The 12,411-nt window shown below is 31.5% G+C and overlaps 3 protein-coding genes across 6 annotated transcripts; 1 reads left to right on the top strand and 2 right to left on the bottom strand.

The window, feature by feature from the left end:
- The first annotated feature begins 2,541 nt into the window (after positions 1–2,541).
- LOC107192072 (ADP-ribosylation factor-like protein 6-interacting protein 4) lies at positions 2,542–4,198 on the top strand. Of its 2 annotated transcripts, XM_015581263.1 has the most exons (3): positions 2,542–2,575; positions 2,745–3,992; positions 4,069–4,198. In XM_015581263.1, exons 2-3 carry the CDS (start codon positions 2,845–2,847, stop codon positions 4,196–4,198), a joined length of 1,278 nt encoding a protein of 425 aa, XP_015436749.1. In that variant the 5' UTR covers positions 2,542–2,575; positions 2,745–2,844. The 2 variants fall into 2 exon arrangements, with proteins under 2 accessions (XP_015436749.1, XP_015436748.1); XM_015581262.1 differs by having other exon boundaries at positions 2,548–3,992.
- Positions 4,199–5,824: 1,626 nt separating this feature from the next.
- On the bottom strand, positions 5,825–8,065 carry LOC107192075 (RING finger and transmembrane domain-containing protein 2). 3 transcript variants are annotated; one of them, XM_015581266.1, is made up of 6 exons: positions 8,055–8,065; positions 7,729–7,819; positions 7,240–7,478; positions 6,420–7,145; positions 6,132–6,347; positions 5,825–6,058 (listed from the first exon to the last, which is right to left on the bottom strand). In XM_015581266.1, the coding sequence occupies exons 3-6, from the start codon at positions 7,396–7,398 to the stop codon at positions 5,825–5,827; spliced, it is 1,335 nt and encodes a 444-aa protein (XP_015436752.1). In that variant the 5' UTR covers positions 7,399–7,478; positions 7,729–7,819; positions 8,055–8,065. The 3 variants fall into 3 exon arrangements, with proteins under 3 accessions (XP_015436752.1, XP_015436751.1, XP_015436753.1); XM_015581265.1 differs by lacking the exon at positions 8,055–8,065 and having other exon boundaries at positions 7,729–8,000; XM_015581267.1 differs by lacking the exons at positions 7,729–7,819; positions 8,055–8,065 and adding an exon at positions 7,642–7,657.
- Positions 8,066–9,858: 1,793 nt separating this feature from the next.
- LOC107192074 (NADH dehydrogenase [ubiquinone] 1 beta subcomplex subunit 8, mitochondrial) lies at positions 9,859–11,417 on the bottom strand. Its single transcript, XM_015581264.1, has 4 exons — positions 11,187–11,417; positions 10,258–10,481; positions 10,027–10,179; positions 9,859–9,952 (listed from the first exon to the last, which is right to left on the bottom strand). The coding sequence occupies exons 1-4, from the start codon at positions 11,305–11,307 to the stop codon at positions 9,893–9,895; spliced, it is 558 nt and encodes a 185-aa protein (XP_015436750.1). The 5' UTR covers positions 11,308–11,417; the 3' UTR covers positions 9,859–9,892.
- Between the last annotated feature and the right edge of the window lie 994 nt (positions 11,418–12,411).

Genomic DNA, 12,411 nt, shown 5'->3' with positions numbered 1-12,411 from the left:
ATTTTTTTTTAAAGTTTTGCCATTTTTGTATTTTTTGTCGATTTTCTTTTGTTCTAGTTCCGGCTATAGCCACACTCATACAGATTAAGAATCTTCTTGCCTTTTCTGTTTCAGATAGCTACAACAGCGGCAATCATGTTCGCCAGCAACACGTGTTTTTTTTCGAGGTCGTTTTATAACCACGATAACTATAAATATAATAATTATTATTGCTTACAAAAATTTAAATACATTCTTTAAATGTCAATGAATAAATGCTCAAAACTTGGAACTGTATCACGAAGTATTTTTCTTTTAAAAAATTCTCAAAGATTGCCTTATTTCTAGCGCGTCACACTAGGGAGACCCCTTAAGCGACTATAGGTGGCAGCACGATCACATTGTCATGGCGGCCGTGGAAAGGATAAACATTTATTATACTATTACTATAAGAAAATAAATTTTGTTGTAGATTTTATAGTGCAATTAACACTAAACCTACCACGACTGGTCAAATGACTGGTTTTGCCGTGCTAATTCCTATTTACCTGAGTGGTTCGGCAGATTTAGGGTTAATTTTTACTCGATCAAAACAAGATCAAAGCCATGCGCTTGCGCGATCATAACCACTCGCCAATATGGCTCAGAATATTGTTCAATTCCGCTCCCCGGAAGCTGCTTTGCCGCCACTCAGCCCAGGGCGTAAGCCTTACGCTCGTCCCTTCATTTCTATGTCTATGATCTGCCCCAATGTGTCACAAATATGCTACAAGAGTTGCGTACAACTTGTAATCTCAACTTGATATTAAGCATTGGACTAAATTTGACTTTGCGAGTTTGGCTGACAGGGATGTTTCTGCATGTTTCTTTATTTTTCGTGTTTTGTTTTTTTAAGTTTTACACTATATTAATATACAATTCTGTTAAATTAATTAATTCATAAATTACAATGTAATTTTTTTTGTTCACTACCCAATCAGCCAAACCTGCAAAGCCAAATTTTGTCCAATGTCTGTTATAAAGTTGCAGCTACAAGTTCGATGCAAAATAGGCCACAAATTGGCAACAACATATGGAACAAATTAGCTCGCGTAAACCTTGTTCCGGTTTTTGCCTCAATTTGATGTACTGCAAACTTGATGTGTATACAATGTAAAAAAAATAATAGTGCTAGCTGTGTTGAAATTATGCAAGTTTTGCTTCAGTCACTTTTTCGTACAACAACGAATAGTTTACGAGTAATTGTGAGAAATAAGTGTTCATTCGCAATAAAAAAAAACTAATTTAATAATTGTAACAATTATTTTAAGTTATATAATACTGATTATACTGCTTAAAATATATATGTATATACTAGTTTCAAAACTGCGAGAAAAGTTACGGGGGCCAACAAACGCTGCTGGCATTCGGACAAACTATTTTTAATTTCGCATAGCGATCATTTAGTGGTCGGATCTTGTAACTCTCAAATATAAATCAGTTTTTTTAACTACGAATCTACAAACAGTATAGACTCCTGTTATCGAACACTGATATAATGGCAACAAAGTCCAATGAAATATTATATGTAACACTATAATCAAGTTCATGTTTCTTGTTTACTGATTTTCTTCTCATTTTAAATAATTAGTAAAATTAAATAACCTCTGACATGCGAATCGGTTTATTATTCGATATATACCGATATAGTAACTATCACTGTATTTATTATTCATGTCAAAACTACGAGTCTCTGTCCGTTACAATTTTGTAATTTATCCAGTAAAATATACATATCCTTCTTATTAGTTGGAAATAATATTGAAAGTAATCACCAAACGACGCATATTTACGAGAATTTATATTTCTATAGAATAATTTTTACAAAATTAGTAATCGAATAGAAACTATTATTTTCTATTAAAAGTTTTACTATGTTGTAAACAAAACATATATATGAGAGCATGACTAAATTTATTAAAGGGTTTTCACGTAGTTTTTTAATATAAATTAATAAATTACTTTGTCTTTGCAATGACATTTGTCACCAATCCTCTTCATTCTATTTCTTGTTTTATAATATTATGTAAAAGCGATACTATAAAAACCGATATATTTAAAGATCCGAAAGATGTTTGAAAATGTCCTTATAACGGAATCATTGTATGAAACGTGTTCACCGAAATTTGAATAGGAAAATCTATGCTTAATAAAAGAGTTATAAAACAATTGAATATTTATTACCTCTACGATTAAAAAGCGTATAGATTTATAGAACTCAGAATTAAGTAACCACGAAATTGAAGAAGTTTTGGTTTTAAGTTTAGTATTTAGGTGTATAAAGATTGGTATTAATAAAATATTGAACAAAATAATATTATAAGGAAAAGAATTATTAAAAGATTGCAAAATTTAAATGCATCGCTCTAGTTCAATATATATTTGTATCGCAAAATGCATTTCACAACTGACTGCTTGCCAACGACTTGAAAAATTATCATGAAAAACCCTAAGTAAATTCCTCGTGCGTCATTTCATCATGAAAGGTTGCCTTAATTTTCGACAAATTTTTGAAATGGAAATCGATGAGGAACACAGTGTAATTTGTTAGATCAAGGTTAGTTACGTTTACGTACTATTGGGATGTATCAGAACATTGATAGTGTGAAAATATTCGAGAAATATTTAGCACTATTTTATCATTAACGCATCTGTCTATAAATGAGTCTTGTCTGTCATTCCATCCGAGAATATTTTCCACTGAGGAACCTTCCTTTCGATTAAAGGTTAATCATCAATGCGACTTAGCGGTAAATACAAGATAAAAGACATAAAAACCGAATCTAAGTTAGATTTATGTAGCTTTGAAAGTTAGAAAAAATTATAATGAGTAACAAAGAAAGAAGTGATTTTCGAGCAGAACAATGTACTAAGGTTAAAGAAGAACGAGATAAAAAGCAATCAGTGTCTTCACAGAGCGATGATTCTAATACTAAGAAAACCAGACGTAATGCATGTAGCAAAGATAAAAGAAAGAAGTCAAAACATAGAAGTAGTTCAAGCAATTCAAGTTCATCCAGTAGTTCCAGTCGTGAAGCTAAACACCAAAACGAAAGAGATAAAAGAAGCAATAAATGGGACAAAAGATATGAAAATGGAGTCAGATTGTACCAAATGAATGCAAGGGAAGGTAGAGGATATTATAAAGGACGAATGGGATACATGGATAATCGCAAACGTAACTTTAACTATCGACCATACAAACACCCTGGATTTTATGATAGAAGTAGGATGTATAATAATTCACAGTATCATAAATACAATAATGAAAGAAGGAATAATAGATTTTCAAATCACAGTAGCAGAAGGCCACTGTACAACAGATCTAGAAGTACTAGCAGTCAGAACCATGATTATCAGAGAGATATAAAAGATTCCAGTGAGCATTCAAGAGAAAGTAATTCAAAAGAAAGGCATTTAAAACGTTCTAACACTGATAAACTAGAATCAAAGAAAGGTAGTGCAGATGACCCTTGTCAAAAAAGAAAAGACAAAAAAAGAGAAGAAGATGTACAAGAAAAGACTGAACATTCTACTCATAAAAGGTTGAAAAGAAAAAGGTCTTTATCTTCTTCAAGTTCTTCAAGTGTGAGCAGTACCAGTAGTGATAGTAGCAGTAGTAGTAGTTCTAGCAGTACCAGCAGCAATAGTAGTGACAGCAGTAGCAGTTCTAATACTTCTGAGGATGAAAGGAAACGCAAGAAAGCAAAGAGAAAAGCTAAGAAATTGAAGAAAGTTATGAAAAAACGTAGGAAGAAGAAAAGGATGAAAAAAAAGTTAAAGAAGAAGCTAAAGAAGTCATCTTCCAAAAAAAAGTCGCGCAACACTGAAAAGTCTAAGGATAATGTTTCTAAAGACGTTTCACAAGAAATGTCAGAAAAATCAAGAGCAATGGCACCTATGACGAAAGAAGAATGGGAAAAAAAACAAGGTATAATACGCAGAGTTTATGATGAAGAAACTGGAAGATATAGGTAATTCAAAAAACAAGAATGGGTTTATTTGAATTCATAAATTATAAATGACATAAACAATTTCATATTTTCACAGATTAATTAAAGGCGACGGAGAAATCTTAGAAGAAATAGTTAGCAGAGAACGTCATAAAGAGATAAACAAACAAGCAACTAAAGGAGATGGAGAATACTTTCAGGCATGCTTAAAAACTAATGTTTTATGAACTATTTTTCTATGTATACTAAAGTAACACCTTTACATAGTAATTACTTTATTGTCAGTGTTAAAGTCCTGTATGACAATATGTTTTATAACGTCTCAAAGAAAGTACTTATGTTGTACATTAATAAAACTTATCTACAGTGTAATGTTACTTACATTACGTACATATAACAGTCTATAGTTGGTGACCAAATGTTTAGTTATAATCAGCAATGAAAACAGTTTAGATTTTAAGTCAATTTTGTACAGACTTAATACAAAACCTTTTCATATAGGACTCTTAATGTTCATTATTGTGTACGAAATAAAAAAAATTTGAATACATACAAATACTAAATGTGATATAACAATACACAGACGAAGCTTTTTAATTTTGTATTATTTTCATAAAGTGTATGCGAACCGGTAGTCGACTAAAATCATTGTCTGGTTCTAATAGTATGCAACGTCAACAGAAAATTGTTCTCCACAATTAACGTTTTAATAATGCAATTTCAAAACATAAATTTTATCTTATACGCGTATTTATTACTGAAGTCTTATGTACAAAGTATTTTACAAATTCATAAAATTTATACAATTGATTGTTTCAACGAATGTTGCAAATTGAGTTTTCAGTTTCGTATCACTCTCTAAAAAATAAATTCATCTCATTACAAATATTAACAAAGTAACGACTGCTAAGAAAACAATGCAAGGGCAAGAGTGTTATAAAAAAAATTGAAGAAAATTCTATATATACATTAAATCTTAATTGGAAGACCATGACTGGAGACTGCATGGAACTGTTAACTTTTACAAAAAAAAGTTATTCGTAAACAGTTAACTTTATTGTTAATTTTTTTTCATATAATATATTATTCAACTTTGTTTTTAGTTACTTCTAACTCAATAATATTAACACTTTATCTTTATATCTTTTATTAGCACGTTTCAATGTATTATGAAGTTGAAAACACCAGCTTTATGGTCATAAAGACCTTTTGCAAGTAGAAGAGAAATAAAGAGGATGTAAATTCGAAATCCTCTAAGTAATGTACGTGCTTCTACATTACCAATAATGGATCTGCATTTTTTTATTACAATAAATTATTCCACTTTGTTTTTAGTTATTTTTAACTAATATTAACACTTTATCTTCATTAAAACAGTTCATTTTTACCTTAACAGTTATTTTAAGGTAAAATATAAAAATTAGTACTTTCGTTCATAATAATTAGCATCATTTAAAGAATTAAAAATAGGAAAGACAATTACTGCATACTATACACTTGCTTAAATTGTCATTGTGTTACCCATAACAAAGCATCTCCTTTATATACAAATAAAAGTATCCTAAATATTTAAACATGTCATTGATATGCGTTGTTAACACAAAATTTACTTCCTCATCTAGTGCAACTTTAACTTTTTGAAAATAAAATAAAAGTTTTTGTATAATTGGAGAAAAAGTCTAACAACAACTACATTCTATAATTGTTTCCTTAGATCAGAAAACGTGATAGTAGAAAAAATTACTATTGTGTCAAAACTATTTGCAAATTTTAACAGTTTCGTTCAGTCTTTATTTATGATTAATATAGAAAGTAAACAAAGTGTAAGCAAATAAGTGTATATTATGTAACAGTCAATATAACTGAATAGAATAAGTTGTATGGCCGTCTCGATAAATAGGATCATCCGTAATTACTGCACGACATAACGGACACGAACGTTCTCTGTCTAACCAGGTTAAAACACATGTTTCACAGAAAATATGATTACAATGTAATCTCACTGGCATTGAATATTCTTCATGACAAATTGCACAGATGCCACCTGATGCCATTAACTGTTCTTTGGATGGTGACACTCCCAAATTCTATAAAATTATGAATCGTTAATTTCCTCCAAATTTATATACAGGGTTTTCCTAAGAAGACTACAATACATACCATGTTTTGGAATAATTTGCAAACTGCAGTTTGAAGTAACTTCAAACAAGATAATAAATCAGTTCCCTTACTCACTATATATAATACAGAGATAAACACTCCTAAAATTTTTTCAGGACCTTGGTATGCTTCAAAAAAGTAATATAACCATGGCTGTACAGGTGCAATACATCGATAAAATTGAGATGTTGCTTCCAACACGAGATAATATTTCCCCTAAAAAAACAATCTTCTTGTAGTTTTTAATATATTATTAATATCATTAAACTACCACACACTGAAACTTACTTTTTGTCGAAGTGCCAAAAGTTTGGAGGGTAGGCATGTTAAAAACACTTTACAAACAATGGTAATGAGTTTTAAAATAAAATCTGTTATCAAAACTGACCACATTAATTCCCAGATTGTAAGAGGCTGGGTATAAGGAGAAAATATATGTGTATCATATTCAAAATTTATAAAAACTATACATGCAAGAACATAACATGTAATAACTAAAAGTGAAATCCAACTTTTATTATTTTGTTTTGCAATTTCACGTTTCACAACATTATTAGCATGATTAAACGTAACAAACAATACTATGAAGTTGAAAACACCAGCTTTATGGTCATAAAGACCTTTTGCAAGTAGAAGAGAAATAAAGAGGATGTACTTTCGAAATCCTCTAAGTAATGCACGTGCTTCTACACTACCTTGTAGTGCATCTGCAGAATTTTCCTCTATGTTATTATTATTGTTGTTGTTATTATGATTAATGGCAATGTTACTATTATTATTGTGGTTTTCTCCTACAACTTCATTTGCAGCTTCACGAATATTATTTAAAAAATTATCTGTTGCAGTTATTTGATGATGATGATGGTTATGGTCGGGACCATTATGTGGATGTGTACCACTTATTGGTTGATCTTCAATATTAATTATATAATTATCCGCTGAAGGAATTATTGTACTTAATGGAGTTTGTATTCTTTGAATATTTAATAATGAACTTAATGAAATTCCAGGTTGCTACAAACAAAATGATAAAAAAATGATTATTAAACATATTAATATACTGGATGCGTTAAGATATATATTACAGAAGTACACTTACTACACGTACATGTTCTACAAAAGGCCTGATCTCTTCTATAGTAGATGATATATTATTTGCAAATATTCTAGAGTGTTCCATGGTACTGGCACTGAAATTAAAATCTCTTATACTAATAAATGGTATAGATCTGGTTGCAATCGATGAATGTGTCATTGTCAACTCCATAGACTGCCTAATATTATTTCCATTTATTATATGAGGTATTGTTGAATTATAAAGAACATCAATTATCCTCCATTATATATCTATAATTACAACAAATTTGTATATTTAACTCCATACATACAAACAATTTATCATAAAACATCAGTTTCGGTTTACAAAGTATAGATAAATGATCTATTATCAATATTTTGAAAATGTTCTGTCTTTAATAAATACAAAATAATTATTCAAAATAACAATCACCAGAAGCACTATACTGTTATAATATTTATCAATGTAAATACCAAAGTCATTTTTAATCATAACATAACTCCAAGAGAGGTTACGTACTATAAACATTTGGTCTGTTAAACACTTCTAGGGAATTATCAGTTAACAAAAAGATAAATCATCGGAAGTCCATATCCACATAACCGTGAGGCTGCAATATTGACATAACATACAGTAAATTATGGATGGTTGTTAGCATGTCATTTTTAGGATTCATAATTATAAAAAGGGATCGACATGTTTATTTTCCGGCATAAATACATTTCATGTTCCATATTTACTGAACAGTGGGGAACCAATTTTTTCACTTTTCACAACTATGAGCTTTCTTTACAAATTTCTTCCAAAATTTAAATCATAAATTTTGACTCATGAATTAAACACACCATTGAATAAAATAATCATTCAGCTTACACTGGTCATTGCTGGTCATGAATGGTCACGGTCACCAAAATATATACGATATATTATATAATTCTTTTAAAGCAGATTGGACTGCGTAATCGGGGTAATTCGGGATTACTAATCCCTAGACTTTTGCAGTGGGCGGGTTGAGCTGGATCTAGTAATGGACACTATCGATTAATTACTAGTTAGTTGCAACATACTATCGATTATTTCATCGATAGTTTTTAGTCGACTGAAATTTTGCTTTAGTGGTTACGTATGTATGTACCTATATATGTATAGATTATGTCATTAAATTTTCAGCATTGGTGCATTTACCTTTTAGAAATTTATTAGTTCATAGATAGAATTTCAAAAATATAAGTGGTAAACAAGTTTTTAAAAAAAATTATGGTTAAACTTTACTTCCCCGGACCAAAAATTATCGACTTCTTTTTATATCTTCTGGTACTGTACAACGGTAAAGTACTGTAAACTGATGACAATATCGAGTTAATGGCTGCGAACTTCGAATCTATCTCATAAAACCACGTTCTATATTATATCGAATTAGGATTATTTTAGAAATCGATATGAGATTCAAAGTGTAAAAATGTCTAGTACTTTGAATGTTTTAGAAAAGTATTCGAGATAAAGATGTATGGAACTACTGAAAATTACTTTAGATTCCTTTTCCTTATTCTGTAAATTCTTTGATTAGAATATGAATGTTGCTGGAAGTATGAACATTTTCACAGGACAATGATATAAATGGAACTTTAAGACTTTTTTAAGTGATACAGTGATATTTTGTTATGTGTTCCATAATGTCAATAATATTGATTTCCTTCCAACATCCATAATTATTACAAATGTAACGAAATATCTTTTATGCGATGTTTGTGGTATAACAAAAATCTGTGTTTCGATTACGTTTTTGATACGTATTACTCACTTATATATAATAATATAGAGTAAAAATATACTATTAGTCCAATATTTGAAAATATGCATGCGTTCGTTGTCACTGTTAAACTGTTGTAATAACAATGGAACAATAAAATAATTTACTAAAATGTAAATAATAATACATATACATATCCATAAAAACAATATTAAACGCAATAACTTTTTTGTACGCGAAGAAAAACTAATATAGGTCCGTCGGGATGAGAACCGAAGACTCCTTTTTAATACGTCTACTTTATAGCGAACGGACGGAAGAGAATCCGTTCACGACCATAATCCCTTCTTAGATTTAACGTAGTTCACAAATTCACCGTTCTCATAACGTAGAGGGCAGCAGAAAATCCTTGACTTTTTACACTGTCGGTATTTCAGAACATGAGACACGAAGTCCTATAAGATGATAGGTCTATCCTATACCTAGTCAGTGATCAAACCTACCTGATTCCTTTTTACAAGCACATTTGAATTATCCCGCCAAAATGGCCGCCGTCCCGTGCATCTCCTTACAAGCAGTGACACCACTGATTGGAGGAATTTGGTATAGAAGTCAATATGGCGTTAAACTAACCTGTAAAGTACGCTAAAAATGCTTGGTTTTACATACGCATAACTTTTGAACCGCTGGATTCCTAAACTTAACACTTGCATTTTCAGATTCTACTCGTTGTACAGTACCAGAAGATATAAAAAGAAGTCGATAATTTTTGGTCCGGTGTATGTGTATATATATATATACACCCGCACGCGACGCACGCACACACACGCGCGCGCGCGCGCAGTGTCATTAAATGATTTATTCATTTATTATAATATTTGTATGATTTTCTTATTATACCTATTTTCAACTACATAGTTGGTATTTACAGTTTCACTTCGCAGGTTCAAAAGTATAATGTACCTTTCCTTTTCCAGGATACTGTTTTTCTGCCTAAAATAACATGTTACTGTTTTAATTACTGAAAACAATATTTATGGATATTATGATTATTATGTTATTCTTACGAAAGCAGGTTTTGTATCTACTGTGTGCAGCGAGAAAACTAAATAGGAAACAATCAGGCCTACAAATATTAGAGCACATTTGTGATAATCCTCTCGTGTACGAACACCATAAGCAACGTGATCTGGTCCCATTATGTCAAAATGTCTATGTACCTGTAATATTAAGAAATATTATATAATATTGTGAAATGCAAACATGTAACTTCAAATGTAATAACACCATAGACTTACAGGTTCATTATAATTCCTTCTTGAAGCAGGGAAATCCCATGGATAATAGGGGTCTTGAGCTTCAACACTAAGCTGTGGTAATTCTGGATAATCTCCAACACTATGCTCATCATTTGGATAAGGTTTATATTCATATGGATGCAAACCATATTTTTCTGCAGCTGCCTTTCGTTCTTCCTCTGTTTCAGGGTACATTCCAGGTATCCATTTCTTCAGTGCTATAGCTATAAACCACAGATGAAAACAGATGTCCAAAGTTCAAATTGTTTTTTTATCCATAAAGATTAACATTTAACGAGAACAAATATAATTAAGTTCTAAGATAACTATTTTTAACATTTCTAAAGAAATAAATGAAACTTGTGCTGGTATACCATATCATGCATTTCTATAATATAATGGATAACAGTCTTTCCATAAAAAAATTAGAAGACTTTTTTCAAAAACTAAAAACCTAAAGCCAAATGTCAACATGTAGCAAGATCGGTGGTTATGACTTATGTTTCATCTAAGTGCCAGTCCTTTATATAAATGAATTCATGTAAAGAATATTACAAGTAACATGTAACAACCATTGTACATAATATACAAATAAAATCAGAACAAATGTAAGTGAGGTATTATTCTTTAGGAATGAAATATCTTGTTTTAACCACAAACAATACTTTTGGAGGCAGAAAACAACTGTGCCTAAAGGATAGGAGGGGCAAATAAAACTTCATGGGTATAATAAATTTAAGTTAAACAAAATTCAATCTCCGTGTAATCAATAAAATAAAAGGTTTTCTTCGATTGTTTCAAAAGGAAAGATTTATTATACATCAATTTCAATGTAGTTTGAACTGATTTCCTAAACAATTCTTACATAATAACAAGGCTTAACCTATTAATGAGATGAAAGACCATCTGTGTTATAGAATAATACTTACGTTTTATGAATTCACGCCATTTATCAAAGAGTGTAGCAGAATTTTGACTAGCAAGAGAACTAGAGGAATTTGAAGTTGATATTTTAGTCGATAATTGTCTTATTCCTTTTAAACCAGCCATTTTTCACGACTATATCTATTCCACGGCGCAAGGACATATAGGCAAGTATCCAAAAGATCGATGCAAGATACATACATACGTATGTACAACTTGTTGCACTAAGAGTTGCGTATGGAAATACTAATTGACATCAAATATGACCAGTAAAAAAATTTTCATTTGTACATCATGTGTCATGGGCAATCTTACGATAGACTCCAATATTTATTACAGAAATAACGGACGGATTAGTGCTAGGAAATACAATACAATATGGCTGTGGGATGCCAGAATCGTGGGATAACCGCGCGAGCGCTTACCCTCTCCATGCCTCGCGTGGGTATTTTACCCAAGCATATTCTAGCCTGTCCGTGAGCTCTGCCCCCACTACGTCCTACTCGGCGACTCACCAACACAAGCGTTTTCTACCTCTGTCCGTGTACGCTCTGCTTCGGGTGTTCTCGGCAAAAGTCTACGTCACGCGTTTACGACGCGACGACCGAGTCAGTGATGCCAGAATCGTGGTACTGTTTACCCCCACCACTCTCCCACTATGACGTCCCGGCTACCCCCACTTTACGTCCACCGTGCTGGCACACACAAGCATATCCAAGCCCTGCCGCGTGCGCTGGCCGTCGAGAGACGGTGAGCTATATTTAGAAAAGAGTGGGGGTAAACCGTACCACGATTCTACCATCCTGCTGCCTTGGAAATCCTGTTCGAATATCACTGCGGCGAAAATTCACGTTCTCGACGCGATGCCCCGCAACCTAAGCGCGTGAGCAACAGTCAAGAGACCCTGTTCGAATCCCAATGCGGCGGTTTCACTTTTTATTTTTAATTATTGTATAATTTCATTTTGTAATATGTCAGTAAAATAAAAACTTCGAAGATATTGATTCAAGAAGCATTTTAAAAAAATGGGAGATGTATTTATTCCTCTTCAATATTTAAATTTTATATTAAACAAATACATATTCTCTTATGTATACACAAATTATTCGTACAATTAGATGTTACCTTCATTCTAAGTATTACAGTACATACATATGAAAACATTGGAAGAAAAATCCATCACATTAATATGTTACGTACAGTAAAATGAAAGCTTGGAAGATATTAATT

Source organism: Dufourea novaeangliae, unplaced genomic scaffold (genome assembly GCF_001272555.1).
Source record: "Dufourea novaeangliae isolate 0120121106 unplaced genomic scaffold, ASM127255v1 scaffold305, whole genome shotgun sequence".
NCBI classification, from domain to species: domain Eukaryota; kingdom Metazoa; phylum Arthropoda; class Insecta; order Hymenoptera; family Halictidae; genus Dufourea; species Dufourea novaeangliae.
This window is presented reverse-complemented; position numbering and strand designations above follow the sequence as displayed.